The 27,925-nt window shown below is 39.3% G+C and overlaps 2 protein-coding genes across 3 annotated transcripts; one reads left to right on the forward strand and one right to left on the reverse strand.

Moving 5' to 3' along the window:
• Positions 1–2,571: 2,571 nt before the first annotated feature.
• On the reverse strand, positions 2,572–17,244 carry GTF2H3 (general transcription factor IIH subunit 3). 2 transcript variants are annotated; one of them, XM_074205428.1, is made up of 13 exons: positions 17,140–17,244; positions 11,980–12,059; positions 11,123–11,229; positions 9,968–10,134; positions 8,717–8,779; positions 8,098–8,127; positions 7,899–7,927; positions 7,741–7,815; positions 7,224–7,277; positions 4,069–4,137; positions 3,248–3,383; positions 3,119–3,155; positions 2,572–3,037 (listed from the first exon to the last, which is right to left on the reverse strand). In XM_074205428.1, the coding sequence occupies exons 1-13, from the start codon at positions 17,150–17,152 to the stop codon at positions 2,968–2,970; spliced, it is 930 nt and encodes a 309-aa protein (XP_074061529.1). In that variant the 5' UTR covers positions 17,153–17,244; the 3' UTR covers positions 2,572–2,967. The 2 variants fall into 2 exon arrangements, with proteins under 2 accessions (XP_074061529.1, XP_074061530.1); XM_074205429.1 differs by lacking the exon at positions 17,140–17,244 and adding an exon at positions 16,906–17,043.
• Positions 17,245–17,271: 27 nt separating this feature from the next.
• Positions 17,272–26,757, forward strand: EIF2B1 (eukaryotic translation initiation factor 2B subunit alpha). The gene is made up of 9 exons (XM_074205432.1): positions 17,272–17,404; positions 18,194–18,295; positions 18,942–19,078; positions 19,168–19,284; positions 21,064–21,180; positions 22,625–22,689; positions 24,147–24,222; positions 25,137–25,262; positions 26,035–26,757. The coding sequence occupies exons 1-9, from the start codon at positions 17,392–17,394 to the stop codon at positions 26,197–26,199; spliced, it is 918 nt and encodes a 305-aa protein (XP_074061533.1). The 5' UTR covers positions 17,272–17,391; the 3' UTR covers positions 26,200–26,757.
• Positions 26,758–27,925: the final 1,168 nt, after the last annotated feature.

Below are 27,925 nucleotides of genomic sequence, written 5' to 3' on the forward strand. Positions count from 1 at the left end.
CAATTCTGAAAATAGAAGTCTGCATTTAAAAAAAAAACAATGATGCGCATGGCAAACAACCATCAAAAGAAAAGACAAACTATTAATAACCAACTGAAATTTGTTCTAATTCTCTAGTAAGAGAAATGCAATTTAAAGCATTGCATTAATTTGGGAAATTTGGTTAAAAAAAATAACCGAATGCTGGCAGGTCAGTGGATAAAATACGCATACCCATCACTCTAGTGGCAGGGAACAGGCTCAATCATCTTGGAAAATAATAAGGTAATACACAAAACAAGCAACAAAATTATCTGAGACTAGACTGTAAAAAATCCATGAGGTCAAGACTATGGAATGGCCGAACAAAGTGTGGTAGGAAAATATATGGAATATTATTGTTGTATATAATAAGAAATTACAAATATGAAGAATTCAATGAAATAGAGTATTATTAAGTGATGCAAAGTGAGGAATCATGATATAGCTGAATGATAACACTGATTATAATTATTTTTTTAAAGTTAGCAGTAAAATAAACAAAATTTTAAAAAACATAAAATTCCACCCAACTATAACCAAGTGTATCTTATTATCAATATGGTACTTTTAAATTATTTAAATAGGTTTGGATTACATTCAAATTATACTGTATGTATTATACAATGATGTGTTTCAAATTGGGCAGTTAGCTGATGCAATGGATAGAGCACTGACTTTGGAATCAGGAGGACAGGAGTTTGAATCTGACCTCACACTAGACAATAGCTATATGACTTTGAAAGTCACTTAACCCTAATTGTCTCACATCCAGGGCCATCTCTAGTTGCCCTGATTCATATCTGGCCACTGGACCCAGATGATTCTGGAGGAGAAAGTGAAGTTCATAACTTAGCACACTCAAAATCCAATTCACATACTTGTCATGGCATCACGTTCCTGATATCATGGTTTTATTTGAGAATGAAGGACAAATACTATTTTTTTATCTCAAATTGACCTATAATTTTAGAATACTTATGAGAGAATTGTTAATATACAATCTTTGCATTTTGAGACTACATTTCTTCAGATGAAACCACATTAAAACTTTATAGCTTTTTTCAAATTTTTAAGATAAGTAGACATGAACACAAGAAAGCATAACAGGAAGTCATTTGACCAAAGTGGAAAAATACAAATTATTTTATTGAAAAAATTTCATATTAAAATTAACTATAAATACAATGAAAATAAAACGTAACTGAACAAATTAGTAAGTTTTTAAATGGGACAAAAAAAAAAAGAAAAGAAAATCCTGATTCAAGTGTTCTGAAACTTTTCTGATCCCTTGAACATTTAAAGTTCTTGTAGGCACCAACTGTTTTGCTAGACTTAAAACAATGCTCCCCATGTTACCCAAATGCATGGTATGAGAATAAGAGTAGTTCATATTTACATCACATTTTGTGTTTTTTACAGAACATCGTCCTCACAATTTTATATGAAGTCGATTTATAATTCCCATTTTACAGATGAGAACAATAAGGCTCAGGGAAATGAAATGACTCATCTATTGTCACAAAGTTGATATGAGTCAATAAAAGGATTTAAATTCAAGTTACAGGATCAAAGAGCTGGAAAGAACCTAAGAGGTGATGGCTGCCTCCCTCATTATAGAAGAAAACTTAGGTCCCAGTGGCGATCAGAATGTGAACCCAGGTACTTTGACTCCAACTCAAGGACTCTTCCTATTGCACCTGTTCAATGCCTCTTCCTGCCAAGTCTGAACAGCAGTTCTAAAACATTCTAACACACTGAAAAGATCAAGGGCTATTAAAAGAATAAAAAGCTTACAAAAATGATCTGAAGCACTTTTACTACAGTCTCTAACAAGACCAGAAAAGTCAGTCTGAATAGAATAGTCAGCAAATAGAACTTAATTAATAGTCTGGTTTCTCTGGGAAACAAGGAAAGTCCTTCATTTTCCTTTTCCCTAATCCTTCTGTAAATTGGAAGACAAAAGGACTTTCAAGAACAAAAGGACTTCAATAACTTATGGAAAAGTCACTTTTCCAAAACTGAATTTAAAAATAGTTTTCTTTTGAATTTAAGAAAAACTATTAAGGAATGTAAAGACTTTCAGAGATTTTCTAGTAAATTATTAAAATGGGGAGTCAGGTCAAGAGGAAACTCCTGTGACAAGAAAATGTCCTTGAATGTATCCACGTTAGCTTCTATCAAGGCCATTCTCAGGCAACTTCATTTAAAAGAGAATATTTAGGCATTTGCCACAAAGAATTCACTTGCCTAATTTATTAAAAAATAAAGGCTCTATAATCACTCAGTGATTATTATTTGGATAAAGCTATAGTTAGTAAAGACTTCTTAAAGATTAAGGACTGAATATTTGCTTATGTCTGAGAGGGAGAATTTTATGAAGAGAATTTTGTTTCCATTTCTGGGGTAATGTAAAAGACAATAGCTGGCTACTTAAGGAAGCAGCTCTGTCTTGATTAAAGTCACAAGCACTGGGGATGAGTTAAAAAAGAATTCATATATTCTGCATTTCACAAGAGAACTAGACTTGAATAAAACATTCATGTGCTAACATTAGTAATGAACACAGTGGTTACTTTAATAAATGATTACCCTAGAAACGATTATACATAGCACCCATGGATACTGTAAACAGCTTAAAACTTATTGAACTTAGATGAAAATAACAATTCAGAGGTGAGCTAAGTGTCCTCCTCACATTACCCAGGAGCAGCACCTCCCCCCATCGGTTCTCTCCCCACTGGAGACATAGGAGGAATTTGTCCTTGAAAAACCGTTCTTAAGAGACTAGCCACATAAAATATAGCTATGTCTAAGCAATTATCATTTCTTTTAACAATATATTCGGTATAGATTTCTCATCAAGATAAAGATCATCATAAGATAAAATCTTACTGTAGGAAAGAGGTTAGAGAAAAGAGGGTTAAGTTTCGGGGGAATTTTTGATCACTAGGAAGATACTTTTAATTTCTTCTTCTTGGCTTTCAGAACAGGAGGTAGTGAAATCTTAAAAGCTGTCCTGAAATGACACAATAAGGAAAACATTTTTAATAAGTTATATCTCTAATATGTGTGCCACTCACATGTTACAGATACTTACTCGCATGTGGTGCAAATGGGGCTGAAATTGCAGAAAACTGCAAATGAAAAGAACAGGAAGATTTCAGATGAGGATAATTAAAATTTTCTCACCATCAAACAGTTAAAATAATTAGCTATATAAACTTACTTGACAAACATACAGAGCAGACATAACCAATTTCAATGAGATTTCTATGGCAGAAGCAAGCAGCTCTGTAGTCAACATGAATAGGAGGTGGGAGGTTTAACTGAGTCCTTTGGTCTTGATCAGGAAGAAATACCCACTGTTTACAAAAATAAAAGAATTCTTATTAATACCAGAAAAAGATTTACTAGGGAATGAAATAGAAATACCAAATATTAACACAGAAATAAATTCTTCATTTCCTTTGAAATATAACTGTTATAAATGTGGTCCTCCATTTAATACTAAACTGAACAAAATCTTTTATTTCTTTTTTTGCTTGTTTGGGAAAAGGAAAATTGACAATCATACTTGAGTTGGTGTTTGTAATATGTTTTATTAGTATAATGGTCTTGTTCTTTCACTCAGGTCCTAGTTTAATTCCTTGCTATGGCACAGGGCCAATACTTGGTTCTTGAAAGTAAGGTCCCAGAGGTCCTACCACCCAGCTGAAAAGGCTTCAAGAATAGGCAGGAGTATACATAGGGGCTCTCCTCAAAGGAGATGAGTGTTAACTTTGAAAAGGCTTTGCCCCAGGAAGCTGACCAAAAGCAGAGAACATATGCTGAGGTGTTGGATAGATATGCAACATTAAAAAAGATCCCAAGTATTAAAAATATTTTGGGTATTTCAATATAGGAATCATTAGTTAATTTGTTATGTTTTTGCAATACTCAGTTCCTGAGCATTTCTTAACAATATCTGTAGGGTCTCAGAAAAATGTTTCAAAAGAGATATGAAACTGCACATCTTATTTAAAAGATTCCTTATAAATGTTTTCTTACCAATAAATATTGAAGAAGAGATGGCATCTGGGGAACCTTCAAGTATATGCCCCCTGTAATGTCACAAGCCTGTAAATGAATATACACAGTGGACATAAATTATCATTACTATACTTTTTTCACAACAATATAACTCTGAACAATGAATGTGAGAGTGAATGTGAGACTGAAAATTAAGTGGGAATTAGTTTTTATTACAGTGAGTCTCAGATACTTTTTTTTTCAGATTTTTGTAAGGCAAATGGGGTTAAGTGGCTTGCCCCAGGCCACACAGCTAGGTAATTATTAAGTGTCTGAGGCCGGATTTGAACCCAGGTACTCCTGACTCCAGGGCCATTGCTCTATCCACTGCGCCACCTAGCCGCCCCTCTCAGATACTTTTAGTTACCAATTCTGCTACTAAATGAGGTAATCAAAATTTTAGAAAACAAGTTGAAGCAGACTTCACACAAAAAGGCCTTCAAGCTTCCAGGAAGAGAATTGAATGTTTTGGTACAAACTAAAGAACAGCAGCTATATGGCTCAATGGGAAAAGTGTTGGGCCTGGAGCAAAGACCTAAGTTTGACTCCAGATACTTAATAGTTGTGTGACCCTGGGCAAGTCCCTGAACCCATTATGTCTCACTTTGTCATCAGTAAAATAAACTGGAAAAGGAAATGGCAGTATTTTTTGCTAAGAACTGGGGTCATAGGGGTAGCTAGGTGGCGCAGTGGATAGAGCACCGGCCCTGGAGTCAGGAGTACCTGGGTTCAAATCCGGCCTCAGACACTTAATAATTACCTAGCTGTGTGGCCTGGGGCAAGCCACTTAACCTCATTTGCCTTGAAAAAAAACGAAAAAAAAAAATGGGGTCATAAAGAATCAGAGATGACTGAAATTACTAAACAACAACAAAGAACTGTTTTTATCAGGGTCCTTTTCTGTGATTTTCAGAAAAAAGGTGTTGAAGGTAGATTTGAGGCACTGTCAGCTAATTAAGAAGGGTTTGGAAGGAAAAACAAATGAAAATAAATTCTAAAAAATTTAAAAAGTAGAGAGAAAAACAGGAGGCTACTTCAGTAATCTTAACCAGATGATAAGGGCTTGAATTAAGGTGGTATCTGAACAGATAGTGAGACAGAAGCAAATATGATACCCTTTGATTCAGAAATACCACTACTGGGTCTATATCCTGAAAAGATCATGAAAAAGAGTAAAAGCATCACTTGTACAAAAATATTTATAGCAGCTCTGTATGTAGTGACAAAGAATTGGAAACAAGTGAATGTCCTTCAATTGGAGAATGGCCTGACAAATTATGGCATATGTATGTGATGGAACACTATTGTTCAATTAGAAACCAGGAGGGATGGGAATTCAGGGAAGCCTGGAAGGGTTTGCATGAACTGAGGCTGAGTAAGATGAGTAGAACCAGAATAACATTGTACACCCTAACAGCAAGATGGGGGTGATGATCAATCTTAATGGACTTGCTCATTTCATCAGTGCAATAATCAGGGATAATTTTAGGGTATCAGCAATGGAAAATACCATATGTATCCAGAGAAAGAACTGTGGAGTTTAAACAAAGACCAAAGACTACTACCTTCAATTTAAAAAAAAAAGTTGTCTTATGTACTACAAAATTTTGTTATCTCTTATATTTTATTTTTTCCTCAAGGATATGATTTTTCTCTGAACACATTGAATTTTGATCAATGCTTAGCATGGAAACAATGTGTAAAGATTATCAAGCAGCCTTCGGGGGGGAGGAAGGGAGGTTGGGGGAAAAATTGTAAAATTCAAAACACTACAAAAAATGATAGAGACTACTCTTGTATATAATTAGAAAACAAAATATTTATATTAAAAAAGAAGCATATGTGATAGAGATTGGGGGGGGGGAATGGCAAGATTTGGCAATTGGATATATGAGATAATAGAGGATAAAGTCAAGATTATGAACCTGAGAGACCTGGAAGAATCATGGTAACTTCACTAGAAATAACGACATTTAGAAATGAGGTAGTTTTGAACACATCAAGTATGAGATACTTCCAGGACAGCCAGCTTGGAATGGCTAAAGAATAAATGGTAATGTGAGATCACTTTAACTCGGAGAGCTGCCTGGGTACTGAGGTACTGTCTCACAAGTGAAACATATCAGGGATTAGATTTGAACCCATGACTTCCAACACTGCCTCTCTCTCTCTCTCTTCTGAATATCATAGAACCTCTACAGAAAGTTTTATTTCCTGAAAAATTGTGCCTGGTATTCTAAGAACCTACATAAAAATATTGAACATTAAAACTGTAATCTATCCTTTTAAAAACACCATATTCTAGAGGTGGCTAGGTGGCACAGTGAATAAAGCACTGGCCCTGGAGCCAGGAGTACCTGAGCTCAAATCCAGCCTCAGACACTTAATAATTACCTAGCTGTGTGGTCTTGGACAAGCCACTTAACCCCTTGCAAAACCTAAAAAAAGAAAAAAACAAACCCCACCAAATTCTAGCTATTTAACTTCCTATAGCCCATACTGACATTCATTTTTCCTTCATTTTTACTGAGTTTCTCTGATAGTTTTCAAAACGTTTTTATTCTTAACTCTTTTATTCTTCACAACTCTAACCCTACCCACAGCTGGCTTTGCCTTCTAACTCAGTTGTGGGTGCTTTATAAACTTAAGTTAACATTGTTGTTAAGAATCAAGATCATCTAAACATTAACTGAACCAATTCCTCTTTTCCAAATGCTCAAACAATGTGCCTTTCCAACCTTATTTCATACAACTCCTCCCCAAATCTCCTCAAACTGAATTACTACTCACTGTCTCCAAAACAAATCCTACATTCACTGAATACTGATCACAGGACTCCCTAGCATGCCCCACTCCCTCTCTCCATCTGCTGATGGAAGGACCTATTTTCAATTCCAATTCCTTCCTTCCTCTTACAAATTGTCATAATTTGTGTAGTAACTCATGATGAATCATTTTGTAATGTCTATTAGCTATTTTTTTTACAAGTTTTCTCTATTCCTCAAGGGCAGATGCCACATGTGTGTGTGTTTTATTCTTGTATATTTTATTTTTGTCTCTTACCATCTGCAAGATATTTTGCATACAATTTGTGTTTAATTAAGATACAAAAAAAAAGTAAGAAAGAAACATACCTGTTGGAGGAGTCCTGAATCAGTATCTAAGACACAAGCATCAATAACAATATTCTGAAACCAAAAATTTTAAATTATATGAGATTGGAAGTAAAAATTATCCAAGTAGCTATAATAACATCCCAAGAAAAAAATATGCAGTAAAAAGGAAACTCATATAAATTAAGCAAATATAGTTTTAGACAATAAAAAGAAAAATGTTGTATAAATAATTTGTGGAAAGGCAGACTAGCAGTGAAATTCCCCCTGTTTCAAAGATTTAGGATTGGAATGTAATCATATTTTCAAAATGAAAAGCTTAGGCTTCCAATGATCTCTATTGAACTAAAAAAACGATGAGTAGTCCCTATCTACCACTGGAGAAAATGGGATAAATGAAGTCACCAGTCCAGCAAATGCCTTGAAGAACAGCATCTTGAACTCCTAAGCCTGTCTCTCCAAGGAAGTATCCCTAATTAAAGTAGGGCATTCATTCTTTCATCACAGCATTTCACATTCTCTAATTAAAAATACAGACCTGTTTCTGTGCTGCAAAGATGACATTCATGAAGTTCATATATTGCAATGCACTGTCTTCTGCAGCCTTAATGACCTTAAAAATAAAGTCAATCCATATTAAAATTGTATATATTTAAAAATCACCTAATAAGTACAATTATCTCTGGAAATTCTTACCAATATTCTCGACTTCATTTCTTGGTTATCTACAAAAGATAAGCAATAAAAACAAATTTAACTCTAATTCAGTCTTATAATAATATCATTTTCAGCTCACACTGATTTCTGTAAGCTCATCCTCCCCACATGGAAATGAGATGATACAGCCAATAAAATAAATGACAGTATTCACTAAGAGAAAAACAAAGGCTGATACCTTTTACTTCCTTGCTCATTCTGTGAATATCTTAATTTTTTTAGAATTAAGGAATAAAAAAAGTCCATTTAATTCCATAATAATTCACAGTACATAGTTATGGAAACATTCAAAATCATTTAAATAAGCCCACTACACATCAACTGCTTAAAAACCCTCCAAACTGCTTAGCAGTCTCTAAAACCAAAATAACAAATTCTGTGTAATCAACGAGGATTTGTAACACTACCAAATACTTCTCTCTCTGAAAAGGAAAATATTTTTCAAATGAACTATGATTATTTCCAAAGGTCCTAAATTTCTGAAATCTGAATCCTCAGAAGAAGGCATAGCAATCACCATAGTAAGCATTGAATAGGAGGAGCTTGTTGATTCAAAACAAAAATCAAACAATTTCCCATAGGTGCCTATGTATTTTTCCTAAAGTCCAACAGAGAACCTTTTAGATTAAAACACATTTAGAACTAAAGGAGCCTTTGATCTAGAATGACTAATGTTTCCATTATCCACCATTTAGGGATCATGCCACCATTACTGTAGACAACTAAAGTCATCTAAAAATTACAATTTAAAGTACTTTTAATCACAGGAAAGAGTCAAGAATTCTAATAAAGGATACAACAAAGTGCTTTTGCAAGAGATCCTGCCAACAATGTTTCTGTACGCTGCCCTTCCATGTCACCTGCAAATAAACATTTTTATAAGAAGTCATTTTTTCTGTTCTTTCTTGAGTTTAAATACGTAATACATATTACACACTTAAATTTTGAAAACAAGCATTCTTTGCTAAAGACAAAATCCAACAATCAAAACTTTAATTTTTGGGGCAGCCAGGTGGCACAGTGGATAGAACACCGGCCCTGGAGTCAGGAGTACCTGAGTTCAAATCCAACCTCAGACACTTAATAATTACCAGCTATGTGGACTTGGGCAAGCCACTTAAGCCTACCGCCTTGCAAAAAAAAAAAAATCATCAAAAAACCCTTTAATTTTTTATAAGAAAAATACAATAGTATAGTTTAGTATGTTTTTATGATTCAGATGAAAATCTGAATGGCATTATGATCATACTTGCAAATGTTTGTAAATTTGCATATGACACAAAGATGGGAGAGATAATTAACAGATGAGATTAGATAATTAGGATTCAAAAAGTTCTTGCCAACCTAAAACTTTGGGATGAATCTAAAAAGATAAAATTTGTTAGGTACATGTAAAAATCTTACACATGTTCAAAACAATTCAACAGGTTCAAACTGGAAAAGGCCTGACTATCCCTTTGGTTCATCTGCAAAAGATCTTAGGGTCTACAGTAATCCCAATCTCAATAGCCACAATCACAACTGAAATATGACTCATCTGGCACTCAGTTTGGTGGAGTTGGCCTGGAAGATTTCTGTGGGAGACTGTTCTGGGTGGTTTTGTTTTTTTTTAATCTTATCCTCATCACTCTCCTGGAAGCTAGGGCCTGCTCTGCATTCCTCAGGGCATAATACTTTGCACACAGGAGTCATGTAAGACAGAGTTAATAAATTCAAGCAAATGGCTCTTTGAAAACAGCTTTCATCCACAAGAATTTAGGCAGAAACTAAAGTGTGAACACTAGGATGCTGCTGTCTTGTCCTCTTTCAAGATTTTATTACGTGCTGTCTCTCCTTGAGTTCCTTTAATTAGTTTAAAGCCCAAAGGACCAAGCAACATAAAGGTGCCTAATAAAAAATTTTAATAAGTTATTCTTAAAAGATTACCAAAGTAGAAAGTACTACAAAATTCAAGAACTAATTCCCCACAAGGTTTCTAGATTCCTTTATATAATACTCTTATTCTCAAAAACAAAACCAAAAAAACCAAGCCCCTCACCTCCACTTACTTTTGGTCATGAGATCTTTAATCTCTTCAGTAATTGCGTCATTTGCTGCAGTTAGTAACTCATATTTTCCATCCTTACTACCTGAAGGATTATATTCAGTAGAGCTGTTACCAGGATCACCAAATAAGTCTCCAAATTTCCAATTCTTTCCAGGATACAAAAATCGACTTGGAAAAAAAAAAAACACAAAGAAAAACAAATAAACAAACAACTAAATGTATTAAAATCTTTCATTTTAAATTCTAAACTAAAAGTCAAGACATTTTGAACAAAAAAGAATTCAAATTATAAAATATTTCATTAAATGAAGAGAACTTTGAAAATAGGATTCTTCTAGAGGAATGATAGGAAGATTAACTGGGGTACAGGTAGCCTTTTATTCTTATGAAGCACAGGAGAGTGGTATATATCACCTATTTTGTGGAAAGTGGGGTTCTGACCTGTGATTCCATTAGCTTAGAGGACACACAATGAAGCAATTCCCTCTTTCAATTCAAATCACCAATTATTCTTTAACTTAAGTACTGAATCATTAAGCAACTTGCCCAGGGCCCCACCACCTAGTCACTGGTCTATTCATAGTGGGCTCTTGATGATATGACAATGATGATGTCTGTCATTTCTTTAATTCTGAAAGGTTTACAAGGCATTTTACTTACAATGGCTTGAGCTTAAAAATGGAATGGGAAAAGAACAAATAATAAGCTGAAAAACAGATGCTATTTTAATTAGTTGGTATCACCTAATTTTTTTCCTATTAATATTGAAGCTATTATTCATTGATGGAGGGCATCTTTTCATGCACCAGATAGATAATAGCAAAAGGAAATTTGTTTAACTTCTTTTACGTTTTTCTTTCTTTCTCCCAGTTTTTCTCCCCTTCTTTCACAACATGACTAATCTGGAAATATGTTAAACAGGATTGTACACATACAACCTATATCAGATTACTCACTGCCATGGGGAGAGGTGAGGGAAGGGAGGGTGGTGGAAAAATGTGGAACTCAAAAGCTTGCAAAAGGATGAATGTTGAAAACTATCTTTGCATGTAATTGGAAAAAATGAAAGAAGAAGAAAAAAAGGATATTTGTTTAGAAAGCACACAAGAATAAAATATATTCAGAAACATTAAAGTACTAATCACAATTATCATACCTCTCTTGAATATGACTTGCTATCACAGCAAGGTTGTTGGAACGATTCATAAATAAGTGAGAATTTCCCATCACCATAACAGCATCTATGCATTTTGATAATGTGAACTGTTGAAAAGGAAGAAATTAGGAAGGATGATGGGTCCAAATCCCAAAAGTACAATTCAAAGAAATTCTATCCAAAATCTATAACTAAATATAATAAAATCTATAATTAAATATATGAGGAAGATATTTAGTATTAAAACTTGTATACAGGGAGGGTTTTATACATAAGATTTAACAAGAGGACTCAAGTAAAAGTATTTGAAAAATCCCCAAAATTATATTTTTTCTTCTTTTTGTTATATATGACAATTTCTACTCATTACACTGAATAAACACTAGCTTCCCAAAAAGTGTATAGTACTATGTATACAAATACAGCATACCTTGGTTGTTTACAGTTTAAGTTACTTGTGGATGTTGTATTATATGCTTGCTAACTAACTGACTTTAATTATAAATTATAACATTCACAATTTGAATTTGGTAACTCTTCCCATAAGAACACTTAAAATAGTGTAAATATCCACTTGATATTAAGTGAAATGACATTTTAGGAGTCAAAAGTCCTATCTAATTACAAAATAGCTACTTAGATATTCAATTCAATTAGTACTAAAAAATTTTGTTTTTGCAAGGCAATGGGGTTAAGTGGCTTGCCCAAGATCACACTGCTAGATAATTATTAAGTGTCTGAGGCCACATTTGAACTCAGGTCCTCCTGACTCCAGGACAGGTACTGTATCCACAGTGCCACCTAGCTGCCCCAATATTAAAATTTTTTAAAGGAATGCTCAGTCTGATGAGCTTTACCTGAGATTCTTTCAAAGCTTGCTTTCCCCACCAAATTGGGTTTGTATCAACTATGATAACAAGAAGGTTCAATTCATCATCTGAAATCACAAGAAAGCAGAGAAAGATTAGTAACACTCTAATTCAAAAAACAGTTAAAATTTTTATTACACAAATAGTCCAAACTCATTTACAACCAATCCACTTTCAAATGTCTATTGTTTTGCAGAGATGTTTTAAGAGGTCTATACAGAGGAAAGGATCAAGTTCTTCCAAAGAACAGGATGAGGTCAGACTATAGAAAATACCATTTCTTCTCTTTGTCCACCCAAACCATCCAATGTACTCTGATTCCTGGAACTGTTTCCATCATGAAGGTTAGAAACTGGGAAAACTTTATTATCCTAAATCTTTTTTCATTCTACTATCCTCTTAAATCCTAAAGTGTTAGCAATTTACCCAAGTAACCTTTAGGATTTAAGAGGATAGCAGACAGGGCAATGTTTTGGATCATCTCTAAAATAAATCATTTCAGATAGAAACCCTGATATCAGTGAGAAAGAGATTAAGGAAGCAGAGTTGGGTATCAGGTAACAACCAGGCTTAATTAGGAGTCAATCAAAGGCCTTAACTTCAGACTATATCCATGTGTAGGCACCTATGAAAGGCCCTGGGGAAGACAAGGACAGAAGGAAGCAATAAAGCTGTTTACAATCTCCTGGGAGAAAATCACACAAATGGACAAGGCATAGATTAGAAGCAATAAGAGAACTAACAAATAGGGAGATGAAGAAAGCCCTCCTAGTGATGGCGGCTCCAAACTGGCCCCTGAAGTACATGCAGAATTCTACAAGGCCGAGATTAGGGAGAGGAGCATTCAACAGCCTGCAGAGGAAGGTGGAAGGTCATCCACAGGAACTTTATCTCTAGAGTCTCCTACAGATCTCCACACCTAATCCAAGCATTTCATTTTACAAATGGGGAAACTGAGGACAAGAGGGGAAAAGAGCATTCTCATTGTCCTCAAAGATTCCTAGAGCTCTGTACACACTCACTGGCCACCAAACAAACTAGCTGGCCTATATTATCTTATTCTTTAACATTTATTTTTTATTAGGTTTATTTTTTTGCAAGACAATGGGGTTAAGTGACTTGCCCAAGGCCACACAGCTAGGTAAATTATTAAGGCCAGATTTGAATTCAGGTACTCCTGACTCCAGGGCCAGTGTTCTATCCACTGCATCACCTAGCCGCCCCTTTACATTTATTTTTAAAAATTTTAATCCAAATTTTGATTTTGATCTAAATTCTCTTTCCCTCCAATCTCTCCAACCCATTGAAAGCAACATAATACTCATTATATATATATTATGGTGAAGTGAAGCAAAACATCTTATGTTACATTCTTCACAGTAGAATGCAAATTTCTCGAGGGTAAGAACTATTGATCCTCCTTTTTAAATATGTTTTGCCAAGTTCAGTTTTTATCATTTTGAGTACCAAACTCTCTCCCTCTCTCTATCTTATCTCTGCTCCCTAGACAGCAAGCAACTTGATATAGGTTGGATCTGAATAGAGAAATTATTGACCTTTGCATGGCCCGGAGTATTTTATAGAGCAGCCAAGATGGAATCATGCCGGGGGTGCTGGGCTAGGAATCAAAGCAAGTCTTGAATACTTGGCATGTGTAGGCAAATCACGTGAGCAGGGGAAGCTGCCCAGAGAAGCTGCCTCACAGGCCTCAAAGCAGCTGCCACTTGAAAGAGAAGTCCAGAGGCAGGAGCAGCCACCTCCGAGATCCTTTGTAAACTGGCCCTCAGAGTTCCAGATGTGACCTGATTGCTGAGTCTTAACTTCCATTTAAATTCAGTAATTGTCTCCATTCAACACACAATGGCCTAGATCTTCCAAAGTAATGAACACCAGGGTAGCTGAATGGCACAGTGAATGAAGCACTAGCCCTGGAATCAGGAGGATCTGAGTTCAAATTTGATCTCAGACACTTAATAATTACCCAGCTGTGTGACCTTGGACAAGTCACTTGACCCTATTGCCTTGCAAAAAAAAAAACCCCAACAAACCAAAAAATAAAAAAGTAACAAACACCAACTGAGATAAGACCCTCAGGTCTTTCTCAGATGTGAGACAGAGGCACCACCTTCCCCCTCTCATCAATACCTAAAAGATCTTGGGCTGGAACAGATCCTAAAAGTTATCTAACTCATTCTCTTTCCCTTTGCTTTATCAGTGTATTAACTGAGAACCAGAGGTGGGTTCTGCTCACTTGCAGAAGGTCACCAGTCATGTTTCAGAGGTGGGATATGAACTCAGGTACTGAGACTCCAGAACTTGCCCAAGTTCACAGAGGTAGAAAGCATCTGAGGCCTGATCTGGACATAATAGGACTCCAGTCTGGGGCTCTATCCACTGGGTCATTGAAGTGTCTTACTATCTGTTGCTACTAGTATTTCTCACAATAACCTGGGAAATCAGTGCTATTATCACTCCCATTTTGCAGATGAGGAACATGAGACTAAGAGGGAAGGTGTCAGGGTCACATGGCTACTAAGTAGCAGAGGAGGTATTTGAGCTTCCTGACTCCAGGTCCTGAACTATCCAGTTTCACGACTCTCCTCTTTGCTTATCTTTTTATCCTTAATGTCTGGACATGGTAAATGTTTAAGGAAGGCTTTTTTGTCAATCCATCCATCCATCATCATTCTACCTAGATCCAATGCTGGAAAAGATCTTAGATATCATTATTCCAACACACAGAGTCAATAAGCACTATTTTTTTTAAGGTTTTTTTGCAAGGCAAATGGGGTTAAGTGGCTTGCCCAAGGCCACACAGCTAGGTAATTATTAAGTGTCTGAGGTTGGATTTGAACCCAGGTACTCCTGACTCCAGGGCTGGTCCCTTATCCACTGCGCCACCTAGCTGCCCTGTCAATAAGCATTATTAAAGGGGTATATGTCCCACACTGTTCAAACATTTGAGGATATAAAACAAAACAAACAAAAGAACAGTCCCTGCCCTCTAGGAGCTCCCAGTCTTAAGTAAAGATAATCCACAAACAAGTAGGTACAAACAAGATAGTTGTTGCCGCTGGGTATCCATGACATAAGGGAGGTGATATCATGACACGCATGTGAATGGGGGGGCAGGGGGGCTGTGCTAAGTCCGCAGTCTCACTTTCTCATCCAGAGTCATCTGGTTCCAGTGGCCAGATAGGATCAGGATGACTGGAGATGGCCCAGGAGGCAGTGGGAGACTGGCTTTTTCCCCACAATAGATAGAACCTGTAGCAGGAAGATGGGAATTCAAACCTAGTCTCAGAAATTATTAACTGGGTGATTCTGGGCAAGTCACTTATCTGCCAATGGTGCCAATGTCAAAATGTAGATCATAAAAGCAGCCACCTCTCAAGGTGGCTGTATGAGAATCCAGTGAAATAATATTTGTAGAATAACAGGAATATAGTATGTCCAGTAAGTGCATAATGCTTATTTTTATCTTCTTCCCCATCTTTCAACTGGGCTTCACTTATCCCCATACCTAGCCTCAAACTGAGCTTGCCTTTTAAACAATCCACTAGCTCCCATTCGAAAAGCCTCCTTTCTCCTAATTACCAACCTGGGAAATTCCCAATGACACATTTTTCTCCTCCCTAGAAACTGGCTCCTGGTAAAAATCACCCACCTGAGCTCATTTCTATCCACTATAAATTTGGGTGCATCATTCCCATAGAACCCTCATTTTTTAAAGTTTATTTTATTTTTATATTTTTAATCTTTTTTATTCCTCACTGCTACTTGACAATCTTTCTGGGTGGTCTTTGAACTTGGATGGGCCAAAAAATGACACCTTCATAGTCACTAAGCTTAAATTGAAATTTAAGATTTACTTCAATTATGGACTTTATTTTAAAAGTTATGACTGAGGTGGAGTCCCCAGGCTTCACCAAACTATCACAGAGATCCCTGCTACAAAAAGGAATCCCAGAAGTAGGCTCTGAATGGCCTTAATCATTCTCCATGGCAATTACTGTTTTCCTCAAACCTTCAAAGGCGTTCGTTCTGAAGCTGTTTGTCCAGCGGATGCGATCCTCCCCCAGAGGTCAAGGAAAGGATCTTATCTTTGGACAGCAGGAAATCTGAACCTCAAATGCGCCCTCCGGTAACTTCCTTCTTCTGCCGGCCCTCTATGTGATACACACACACACACACACACACGTGCTTGTGTATGTGCAGATATTTACACATATGCGAATATATATTGAAGGAAATGCCACATAGATATATGTATATGTGTACATATCTGGCATTTCCTTCAATTATCAATTTCTTAAAGCATGATTGAGGTGGGGCCTGCAGGTTCATCAAAATGCCAAAGGGGTCCCTGTCACAAAAAAAGAACCCCCCACAAAACACAACACATACCCACATGTAGACTGTAACGCATGTAGATGTGTAACTGACACATCTGTGTAGATGTGCAACCGACACATACGTGTAGGTGTGTAACTGACGCAACACATGCAGATGTGTAGCTGACACACGGTGGGGGGATGGGAAGTACCAGCCTCCTCCTTTGGGAGATGAGAGGAGGTCCAAGGCCCTGACATCACTCAGGGATGGGCCGGCCTCTGCGGGCAGCTGGTCCAGGGGGTCCTTTGGGTCAAAGGGTCTTGAACTTGATTTACAAAAGCATTGTGATCACTGTATTTCAGTGGGGTCGGTTTTCTTTGTCATCCGGGATCTCTACTGTATGCGCCTATGGCACGTCTCGCAGAGGGGGGTCCTCCAGCTCCTCAGCCTGGCTGACCAAGGGGGTCCCCGGGCAGGAGGAATGGGGGGGCGGGGGAGCCCCGGTTCAAAGGAAGAAACTGAGGCTCCGAGAGGGTAGGGGGCTTAGGAAGGGTCCGATGCAGGCTTCGAAGCCCTCACCTTCGAGAGAGGGAAACTGCGGCCCAGCAATGAAAGGCCTGGCTCAAGGGCCCCTGGGTAGGCGAACCTCAAGAGGCAGGATTTGCACTCAGGGCTTGCCTCCGCGGCCCGGGGCCCCTCCAGGCGCCTCTCGGAGCCTCCCGGGGCCCAGGGCTGGGTCCGCTCTCCCCGCCGCAGGCCCCTGCCCACCCTCGCTGCGGGGCTTCCCTGGCCGCAACGCCCGGGGGTGCTCACCTTCGGAGATCATGGCGAACTGCCGGCGCTTCGGCGGAGGGCGGCGGGCCCCGCGCAGGCGCCCTGGCCGCCCCGGCGTCTGCGCAGGCGCGAGCGACGGGCACTTTTGGCCGCGCCGGCCGCCGTAGCCGCGGGGGCTGCCGGGACGCGGGGCCCGGCCCGGCGGTGGGCGGGTCGCGCGTGCCTCGGGCCCGGCGTCGAGCGGCCCCGGAGAGCTCGGTGGAGGCTTCCGGCTGCTGTGCGGCGGCCGCCATGAACGACACGGGTAATGCGGGGCGGGGGCTCGGGCCCGGCGCGCCCCGGAGCCGGGGGGAGGCGGCGGCCCGACACGGGGCCGGGCTCAGGCTCTCCGGGCCGCAGTGGCCTCCTTTGGAAGGTGCGGAGCTCGGATCAGGCGGCGCCCCGGGGCCCCGCAGCTCCGCGCCCCCTCCTGTGCGTGCCCGTGCCACGCGTGTGCCGCGTGCGCAGATGGGTGCCCGGGCACTGCCCTCCGCGCCTCGTGCGGGGAGCCCGGCGCCTGGGGCCGCCCTCGGGTGCCGCCGGCCTGGCCAAGGGCCCGGGGCACGGACCGAGGCGCGCCGCTGAGCCCCATTGCCTCGCAAAAGAAAGCAAGAAAGGCGTTTCCTTCAGTCTGTCCTTCCTCCCACCTAGAGCCAACGCTGCAAAAGGTCTTAGGGTCGCTGTTCCAACACATAGAGGCAGTGGGCATTGTTAAAGGGGCACACGGCCCACCCTGGGGGTGTTCTGCCTTTGGCTTTTGCACACCCAGCCCGGGCAGGTAATAGGCTCCTATTCAGGCAGCTAAAAAGTACAGAGTTACTTGCATTTTGTCTTCCTTGGGGGAGCAAAGGCTGTTTTGGGCCTTTCTCTGTTATTAAATGCTTGCTGGCCTCTCTTTTCTGGGGAAAAAAAAGGGCATATATGCCTTCTCTATTTATCTGTTCTGTTGCCTGAGGATCCCCAAGCATCCCAGCTTCCCTGGATGATCCCATAGCTGATACAGCTTGCCTTAGGAAGGCTGACAGATTTCTTCCTGTGCATCTCTCCTTCCCAGAGTTGGTCCAGTACTTTAATTCCCAAATGAAAGAAGATCCTGACGTGGCCTCTGCCGTGGCTGCCATCCGGACCTTGCTTGAGTTTTTAAAGAGAGACAAAGGTAAGTAGATCTGGGTCAGCAGTCTCCAAAGTCCTGATCCTTTTTCCAGGAAAAAAAAAAAGCCTTCTGTGTGTTTGTGTCTGTGTGTGTCTGCATAGCCTCAGCCCTTCACTTCTGACTCTTCTCAGTCTAATGCGGACCCCATTTCTGATTATAATCAACAACTATTCAGATAAAGTGTATAACCTTTTCCATAGAATAGTGTCCAGAGAACCCCTTTGGGAAATAGAGATATACTTTGAAGTCATTTTGAGTATTTCCTGCTCCAAAACACATATTTAGCTGAAATCTGTCAGAACCAGGCTGGCGGAACAGATAAGTAATCTGGGCTCATGTTTTTAGGAATTTCTTCAACTTAATTCTCTGTGATGTGCCAGTCATACAGGCACATTGTGATATTTTGCAAAGTAAGAGTAGCAGCATATAGTAGAAAGGATACCCAGCGATATTTAGTATCTTAGGAATCTCGCTTCCTCTCTGACTCTCAGCTTCCTCCTTAGAGACCTGAGATCCCTTCCAACCTGAAATCCTAGGATTGGAAGAAAACTATAAGCTTTGTTTGTAAAATAGACATAATTGTCTTGCAAGATAGACAGATGAATCATTTCCAAAAATCCAGGTTTTATTTTACTTTTGCACTTTGCAGGGGAGACAATTCAGGGCTTGAGAGCAAACCTCAAAAATGCCATTAAAATCCTGTGCAGTGTAGATTCTTCAGTGGCAGTCTCCTCCGGTGGAGAACTCTTCCTCCGATTCATCAGTCTCACCTCCCTGGAGTACTCAGTAAGATCACATCTGGCCCAAACCACATTTGTGCTTCTCCATGGTGATTATATACAATCTCTATCAGTTTTCTCTTTCACTTTTTCTAGGATTACTTAAAGTGTAAAAAAATCATGATTGAGCGAGGAGAACTCTTTCTTAGGAGGATCTCACTTTCCAGAAGTAAAATTGCAGACCTGTGCCATACTTTCATCAAAGATGGAGCTGTAAGTGAATCATGAGTCATCAGGGCTATATGGGAGAAAATGATAGAGCATTTATGTAATGAGGTGTTGGGAAGGGAAGGGCTTCATGACTCCAGGACTCAGGAACAATTTATGCTGGTCTCTGGCTAGGATAATCAAAACTTGGTGGTGCCTCTGTCAGCTAGTGTACATCCCTGGTACCAATAATCTTAGCTGTTTATTCCCCTTTGTCTTTTAAATCTGCCTTCTCTGTTTATAGCTCCCCCTTGAAGTACATCAGTTATTACTGAAATAATTTAAGGGTCATGGGTCAACTTGTACTTCATTTCTACCTGACCAGAAACTAAACCATTGACTCCTTCACTGTCTGTCTATTCCATCAAACATAGCTAAGTTAAATTATGGAAGCCTTTCATTTATTAAATTCATTTTAGTGTTGTTTTTCATATATATATATATATATATATATATACACACACACACACTAGTGTGCTTTAGTTTAATAATAACTCCCAGTAAAATTCCAAAGGGAGCATTTCATTTTTGTCTTTTTATCCCTGATTCCTGACACAATATTTTGCATATAGTTGGTGCTTAATAACAGTTGTTAAATTCAATAACCTTTTATAAGTTCCTGTCACATGTATGGCATGGTGCTGAGTCCTAGAGAAAGAGCACTTTGGGGCCCTGTTAGCCTGACCAGCTTTGTACAGTCTTGTTCGTTTAAATCCTTGAATTAAGATAAGAAAACTTAACATATGTTATTGTTCATCCTTCATTTTCTAAAAGGCCCAATTACACCTAACAGAGGTAGACCAAATGGAGCCTTACAAAGAATAAGTCAGAATTCAAATCAGTCAAGTGAACAATCATGGCTCTGCCTAGCAATCACTGGAATGGGGTTAGCTTTAGAAGGGGGAATCTTAGCTGTCATCTATTTTTACTGATTAGGAAACTAAGACTCAGGGAGGAAAAGTAAATCACAGGGCGACTAGATGGTGAAGTGGAGTCAGCCCTGGAGTCAGAAGTACCCAAGTTCAAATTCAGCCTCAGACACTTAATAATTACCTAGCCGTGTGGCCTTGGGCAAGCCACTTGACCCCATTGCCTTGCCAAAAAAAAAAAGTAACTCATCCAAGGTCACACAAGGTAAGATGCAGATCTGGGATTCAATTCCAGGCTCACTTCAGGTCCAGATTCTTAGGCTAATAGAGCTAGAAGGTCTGTGTTTAGATAAGAGCGTGAGCTGGTGGGAAGGCCCAGTGATGTCAAATACAAACAGAAAGTATATCGACATAGAAAAACTATAAATTAGCATTATTTGTATTTTGCTGTATTCTAGATTTTGCTAAACATTTCTCAAGGGATGCATACCTCTGATCTAGATCAATCCCTTCATTTTACAAAGGAAAGTGAGTCGGGTCACACAGATAGCTTTCCACTGTCCCTTTCTGAAGGGAGTTGGGATAGGGAGTGAAAAGACCCATAAAATATTTCTGGGGATTGTAGGATCTTTTCCAATCCCCTTCTGTTTTTTCCCAAGCCTGGGCTTTCAGGTATACTTTATGCAAGGTTTAGTTGGGAAAAGAAATAGTTATTTGGAAGAATCAGAATTCTGACCTGTTGTACTACTGGGGCAAATAGAATATAGATTCTATTATATACTTATAGATAAGGACAAATGGATATAGATCAGAATATCATGAGGCAATATGACCCACTCTGAACAGTTTAATTCATTTAACTGACTAAATAAGGAGGTGAAATCTCATTAGACATTAAAATCTCTTCATTTGATAGAGGATATTAACTCATGCCTACTCACGAGTGGTGCTCAGAGTCCTGGAGAAAGCAGCTGCGGCCAAGAAACGATTCAGTGTGTATATCACGGAGTCCCAGCCTGACTTATCTGGGCAAGTATCCTTCTAGTCTGTCATTTGAATAGCCATCATTTTCAGGTGTTGATCTGAATGACCAGATATTGTCATCCATATCATTATTTTCCATGCAGGGCCCCTCAGTTATCAGTCTGCATTGGGAACAAAGGGCTGAGCATTAGGATCTGGCCTGTAGAATTGCCCCAAAGTTATTTTACACGTGACCCAAGAGAGAGTAAGCTACAGAGAAACTACGCCATCTTCTGTTTGAGGGAAAATCATCTTCTATCAATACATTTTCTTTGACATATTAATGTTTTGTCCTTCATTTTTGAAGAAGACCATGACATCAGAGAAATACTATGACAAGCACATGAATTGGATTTGAGTGAGGGGGTGTTGTCTTAAGTCACTGTCCTCACTTTCTCCTCCAGAGTCATCTGGGTCCAGTGGCCAGATATGAATCAGAAGGATTGGAGATGACCCTGGATGTGAGGCAAACAGGGTTGAGTGACTTGCCCAAGGTCACACAGCTAGTAAGTGGCAAGTGTCTGAGGTCAAATTTGAACTCCCAGCCTCCTGACTCCAAGGCTAGTGTTCTATCCATTGTGCCACCTAGCTGCCCTTTGACTTATTAGTCACTTTCGGACAAATATCAACTTCTGGGTCCCAACTTTCCTATTAAAAGGTGAGGGGGAACCAGCTGCCTAATGGAGAACTTGCAAATGACAGTTCTTGCCACTTTTCAATTTTTTTGGTTTACTGATTCTTAGCAAAAAGACTGTCCATGTTAACTGCAATAATTTGGAACCAACATAGTTACATTTGACCTGAATTTTATTGTCTTTTGGTGCGGTCTTTATTTGTGTTGTTGCATTCATTGTGTAAAGTTTATTCCTTTGGGCCTGCTTTCTTACTCTTTATTAGTTTATATACACATCTTCCCATGTTTTCCTGAATTATTTGCATTCCTTATTCCTCATAGGGTAGTAACAGCTGATAATGTTTATATACCATAGTTTCTTCTATTACAATTATTCCTCCTGAAATTCACCATGAACAATATACACACACACACACACTCTCTCTCTCTCTCTCTCTCTCAATTTAAGCAAACCCTATGGATGATCTGATAATACCATGACATTTCAAAGTTTTAACTATGTCATTTTGTTAGTCAAAAATCTAATGATCTGCCCCTTACTCATACATCAACGTTAACTGAGTCGCATGCTAAAGATGCTGATTGTTGTTTAAAATCTGATTTTATCACACACATATTACTTTGGTGGGGGAAGCTTTGGTGTTTTGTTTGTTCGGAGGGGGTGAGATAATCAAGATTAAATGACTTCCTAGTAAATGTCCAGTGGCTCAGGTCCTCCTAACTGGAGAGCCAGTACTCTATCTACTAGGCCACCTAGCTGCCCTTCATATTACTTTTCAAAGGCGTTTCCTAACACTCTTGGAATTTTATTTGCAGGAAGAAAATGGCAAAAGCTCTCAGCAGTTTGAATGTGCCCGTCACTGTGATTTTAGACGCTGCTGTTGGGTGAGTTCATTTATTTCCTGGATTACACCCATGCTTTTCTATTCTCCTTTAAAAAACTGGCTTGAAGCAGCTGTAAATTGAAGGTTAGAAAACTTGTAAACTTCCAATAAGTAGCTTGCCATTTCTTGTCTAATTGCTGCAGGAGATTAGCAAACCCAGCCTCAGCTTAGACCTGGTGATTAACTCATTATAGGACTGTGGGAAACTGAGGGATGAGGAAGGGATTTGCTAACATGACTATTAAAGGGCTAGGGTATTTTAAGGATGAGAAGCAAAGGTCACACACATGAATTGGGGTGAAGCGGAGAGAGCTTGAAGAGAATCCCCTTGGAATTAAGATTTCAGAGTGACTGGTGGCCTTTCATTTTGTTCTAGAACATAACCTCACTTGGGTCTATCGTTTCTACCATGTTGGCAGTAGAGTGAGTCCCTGGAGGAAACTAAGCAGGGTTGCCCATTTCTTGACAGAAAGTTTTTCAGATGAGTAAGGAAATTAGAAATATTTTTAGAGGCATCCATTGTAAAGCACACAGGTTATTATTAGAGAGCATGTGATCCTGAAAAAAGTTATGGGCATTTGTTTTGAATGACTTTCCACATATAATTGATAATCATATTGCTTGTCTTCTTTAGGTGAGAGAGAATTTAGGATTCAAAAAAAAATTTTTTAAGAATATTAAAAAAAGGGGCGGCTAGGTGGCGTAGTGGATAAAGCATTGGCCTTGGGGTCAGGAGTAGCTGGGTTCAAATCCAGTCTCAGACACTTAATAATTACCTAGCGTGTGGCCTTGGGCAAGCCACTTAACTCCATTTGCCTTGCAAAAAAAACCTTTAAAAAAAAGAATATTTAAAAAGTATGAGCCTGCCCCCCCCCCAAAAAAAGTAGTGTGATAAAAATCAGATTTTAAACAACAATCAGCATCTTTAGTATGCGACTCAGTTAACAGTGATGTGTGAGTAAGGGGCAGATCATTAGATTTTTGACTAACAAAATGACATGGTTAAAATTTTAAAATGGTATTATCAGATCATCCACAGGGTTTGTTTGAACTGAGTATTGAATTCAGTATTATTTAGATTGTGGTCTCAGCAAGACAGCATCTCTGGTAGATAGAGGTCTGGGCCTTGGAGCCAGAAGGCCTGAGAGTTCAAGTTCTGCTTCTGACCCATCCTGGCTAAGTAACCCCAGACAAGTCATTTGACCTCCAGGGGCTCTAGGCAACTCTCTGAGACTAAGTTGCAGAAGAGTGCCAATCTGTTTGCAGAAGGAATTTCCTCACCTGGTAGCCTGGATAACTCTGATTACTTGTTCTGAATTCTCCAGAAGTCAAGTTCAGAGAAAGGTGACTGCTGTCACAAAAAAACAGAATTCCAATTTGCCCATAATGCAGCTGCTCAATGTGGGGCAGGGGCATTGGTGGTCACTGTGTCACAAGGACTTTTCTTTATCTGCCTAGCTACATCATGGAGAAAGTGGATCTTGTGATAGTTGGTGCGGAAGGAGTTGTTGAAAATGGTGGCATTATTAACAAGGTATGTGTATATCACGTGTAACTAAATGGCACAGTAGATAGAGCGATAGTCCTGGAGTCAAGAAGACTCAGCTTCAGACATTTAATAGCTGTGTTACCCTGGACAAGTCATTTAACCCTGTCTGTCTCAAGTTTCCTCATCTGTAAAATGAGCTGAAGAAAATGGCAAAACCACTCCAGTGACTGCCAAGAAAACCCCAAATGGGGTTTTGAAAAGTCAGACATGACTGGACACAAACTTGTAGAGTTTGGACCCTTCTTTGGTTTTTGCTGCAGCAGCAGACCTTGGCCACTTAGAAAGGAGCAGGTCTCTAGCTCAGATAATTCTGGGTGGCCCTTTGGGGCCGAACTCCTCCCAACTGTCCTGCCTCCTGGACCTTGCCATTTCACAAGCTAGTAGTACACAACCCGGAGAAACTTAATTTTGTCCAATTTTCTTTTTGTTTCTGGCAATGTTCTTGTATTAGGACAAAAATAAGTTTCTACTTATTCTTAGTATAACTAAGACAAAGTTAAGGCCAGATGATTGTCTCATTTAGGACCAGAAATATTCCTGGATTCATTTTAAGCTCATTGCTTGTATTCATTTATACTGATGCTTATTTATAGAGCAATTAATCCATGGATACCATTAAAATAAAAAAGCAGCTCACATGGGCTTATTTGGGCTTGCTTCATTGGGCCGACCTCTTTGATCTATTTGGAAATGATGGACAGAACATCTTCTTGAAGGTTCTCTCTGCTCCATCATTTGATCCATGAGGGAAGGTGTAGGGAGACAGTTTGTCTTCTGACAGAATCCCTTTGGGAGTACCCCCTGGTCCAGCCCTTGTACCCTGTTGACATCCACATTGGACAGGAACTGTAAGTCAGATTAAAAGACCTCCTCTTCCTCTGGCTCCTGTGACTTCACAGATTGGTACCAACCAGGCAGCCGTGTGTGCCAAGGCACAGAACAAGCCCTTCTACGTAGTCGCGGAGAGTTTCAAGTTTGTCCGACTCTTTCCTTTGAATCAGCAAGATGTGCCGGATAAGTTTAAGGTAGGAGATTTATGTACATACTAGAAAGGCCACATTTGGAATTCTCCAACTTTAGTTAACCCCACACACAGAGTTGAGCATTTTCACCTTTTTAAAATTAAAAATCACCATAAAATTGCACGTGCGCACGCACACGCATACACATCAGATGTTTATGTGTGTGTTAATATTTTAAATCATCACAGAGCACATCAACTCAATTCAGGTAGTATTTGTGAAAGAATCTAGTTTTTAAATCACTACCAAAAATCTGGAGAGCCCCCTCTCCTGAAGAGCTAGGAGTTCAATGTGGCACCAAGTGTTTGTGGAGGGACAGGATGCCAATGATGGGAGGAGAGAACAGCTGGATGTGCTGGGAAGGAATCAAGGGGCTAAATGGGAGAAGGGGGTGGTTGAGATTTAGTGTTCCAGGCACAGTGGACCACTTGTGGTGGAAGATGGAGTATCCTGTAAGTGCAGCAGCCCCCCAGGCCATGGGGACTGACAGAAGTATGAATGGGCATTGCCAGACTGGTTTGTATTGCTAGAGGCAGGAGGAATGTTCTCTGAACTGTCTTAAGAATATCCTTCAGCATCTGCATGGGTGGGTGAGAAAGAAGAGGCCAGAGGCAAGAAAACAGGAGGCCACACATGAGAGACAATATGGTTTTGTTAGTGTTTGTTCTTAGTGTTTGTTGAATGAAGATTCGGTGAATTAATTTATAGCAACACAGTGGAGAGAATCATGGTTTCCATTTCCTTCATCCCAATTTCCGTATTTTTGCTTCCTCAGTACAAAGCAGCTACACTAAAGTCTGTTGGCACTGGACAAGATCTCAAAGAAGAACACCCCTGGATTGACTATACCCCACCTTCCTTAATCACATTACTGTTCACAGACCTTGGGGTGCTGACACCTTCAGCCGTCAGTGATGAACTCATCAAGCTTTACCTCTAGCTTCCAGTCTTCTTTGACCATCTGAAGTTTACCAAAAGCACAGGGGATGACCCAAGACAAAGTGGAGTAAATAAAACTTCCAAGCATTATGGACTGTTTCCAACAAGCATCCCAGCTATCATATGCCTTCCTGCATAAGACTTACTCCTTCCACACCACAACTTTCCCCATCAAGGTTTTGCTATATAGCGGTTGATATAAATTTAAATGGGACTTTAGTGGAAGCAGTATGAGAAAGCCAACAGATGACACAAAAAGTACTGAACCCAATTTTACAATAAGGTACCCTAAACGCCCCATAAAAAAAAATCAAGACTTCTTTGGTGTGAAGGGTCAAGTTTTACTGATTTTCCAGATTGGTGTTACACCTTGAACCCCTGTAATATGGGTTAGTGTATTATGATAATGATGATTCTGAAGGCACAAAATCTTGTCTCAACCAAGATCATCGTTATAAATTTCAATCCTCTTTAGAGTATGTAAATGAAATTCAGGGCTGAATCTATATTGTCTGTATACCCTGGAAATACATTTTTAAATAAAATCCTCAAGAACCTATTTTTTGCTTATTCAAAGCCTATCTAAATTAAATTTGTATTTATCCTTCATTCCTGAATCAAATTGCACTTGAGGTTTCCATATAAGAAACAATAGCTAATATTTATGCAGTGCTGTGATTTTACAGAGTGCCTTGTATGTCTTCCAGTCTCATTTGATTAATTCTAAACTGTACTCTGCAATCAGGTACCAGTCTTCCAGAAAGTTTAATTTTTATTTATTTATTTTTTTTGCAAAGCAATAGGGTTAAAGTGACTTGCCTGAGGTCACACGGTAATTATTACATGGCTAAGGCCAAATTTGAACTCCGGTCCTCCCGGCTCGAGCTGGTGCTCAAATCACTGTGCCACCTAGCTGCCCCCAGAAAGTTGAACACAATTCTGTAGTCAAACTGACCTAATACCTCTTATCTTCCAACAGGACCCTGTCCCAACATAATTTCAGGAACTTGTATTTATAGGAATCAAACTAGAAGACACGGGGTTGAATGTTGTTGGACCCAGAATCAGAAGACGAGTTCAAAGCCAGTCTCAGACAGTTTTACTAGATCCTTGGCAGGACACAACCTGTCTGCCCAAAGTTCCTAAATTGTAAACTGGATAAAAATGAGAAATTCCCAAAGAAAGTCAAATTCCTCATTAAAGATGAATAGAATAGGTAAGCTATCTGAGATAGCACCTACTACCCCGGGGTGACATGCTCAAATGAGACAATATTTGTAAAATAATTCCTCAATACCTAAATCAAACTTAAGTGTAACTTTAAGACAGGATGGCCCCAACTCTATCCTTTAGTCTGTTTCCATCCATATATTTAGGACTGGTGAATGCCCACTTCACTGGACAGGACTTTCTTCCATGGAACAAAATCCAGTTCCTAAATTTTACTTGAATGGTAGACACAGAGCATGGCTCTGCAATTGCTGACCCTGCACCAACAGCCCAGATACCAATGCTGTCCACTCCAGGCAAAAGGAACAACTGTTAGGGAACCACTAACACTTTCTTCTTATTTTTCACCCAAGTAGAGACCTTCAGGAATCGAAATGAATTCTGTACCTAGGGAAGACAAATTTTTCTAAATCAAGGATTCTTAAGCTATTTTGTGTCAAACCCCCCCTTTCAGAATATTTTGAAATGCATGAAATGAAGTTAGAAATGAAATCAAT

This window comes from Macrotis lagotis, chromosome X, assembly GCF_037893015.1.
Source record: "Macrotis lagotis isolate mMagLag1 chromosome X, bilby.v1.9.chrom.fasta, whole genome shotgun sequence".
Lineage (NCBI taxonomy): Eukaryota > Metazoa > Chordata > Mammalia > Peramelemorphia > Peramelidae > Macrotis > Macrotis lagotis.

Excerpts from the sequence above, each read along its gene's own strand:
- GTF2H3 (XM_074205428.1), bottom strand. Across the intron at positions 10,135-11,122 it reads GCAAGTCATATTCAAGAGAG|TCGATTTTTGTATCCTGGAA; the intron begins GTATGATAATTG and ends TTTTTTTCCAAG. Across the intron at positions 7,816-7,898 it reads AAATGAAGTCGAGAATATTG|GTCATTAAGGCTGCAGAAGA; the intron begins GTAAGAATTTCC and ends TTTATTTTTAAG.
- EIF2B1 (XM_074205432.1), top strand. Across the intron at positions 19,079-19,167 it reads TCACCTCCCTGGAGTACTCA|GATTACTTAAAGTGTAAAAA; the intron begins GTAAGATCACAT and ends CACTTTTTCTAG. Across the intron at positions 22,690-24,146 it reads ATTTTAGACGCTGCTGTTGG|CTACATCATGGAGAAAGTGG; the intron begins GTGAGTTCATTT and ends TTATCTGCCTAG.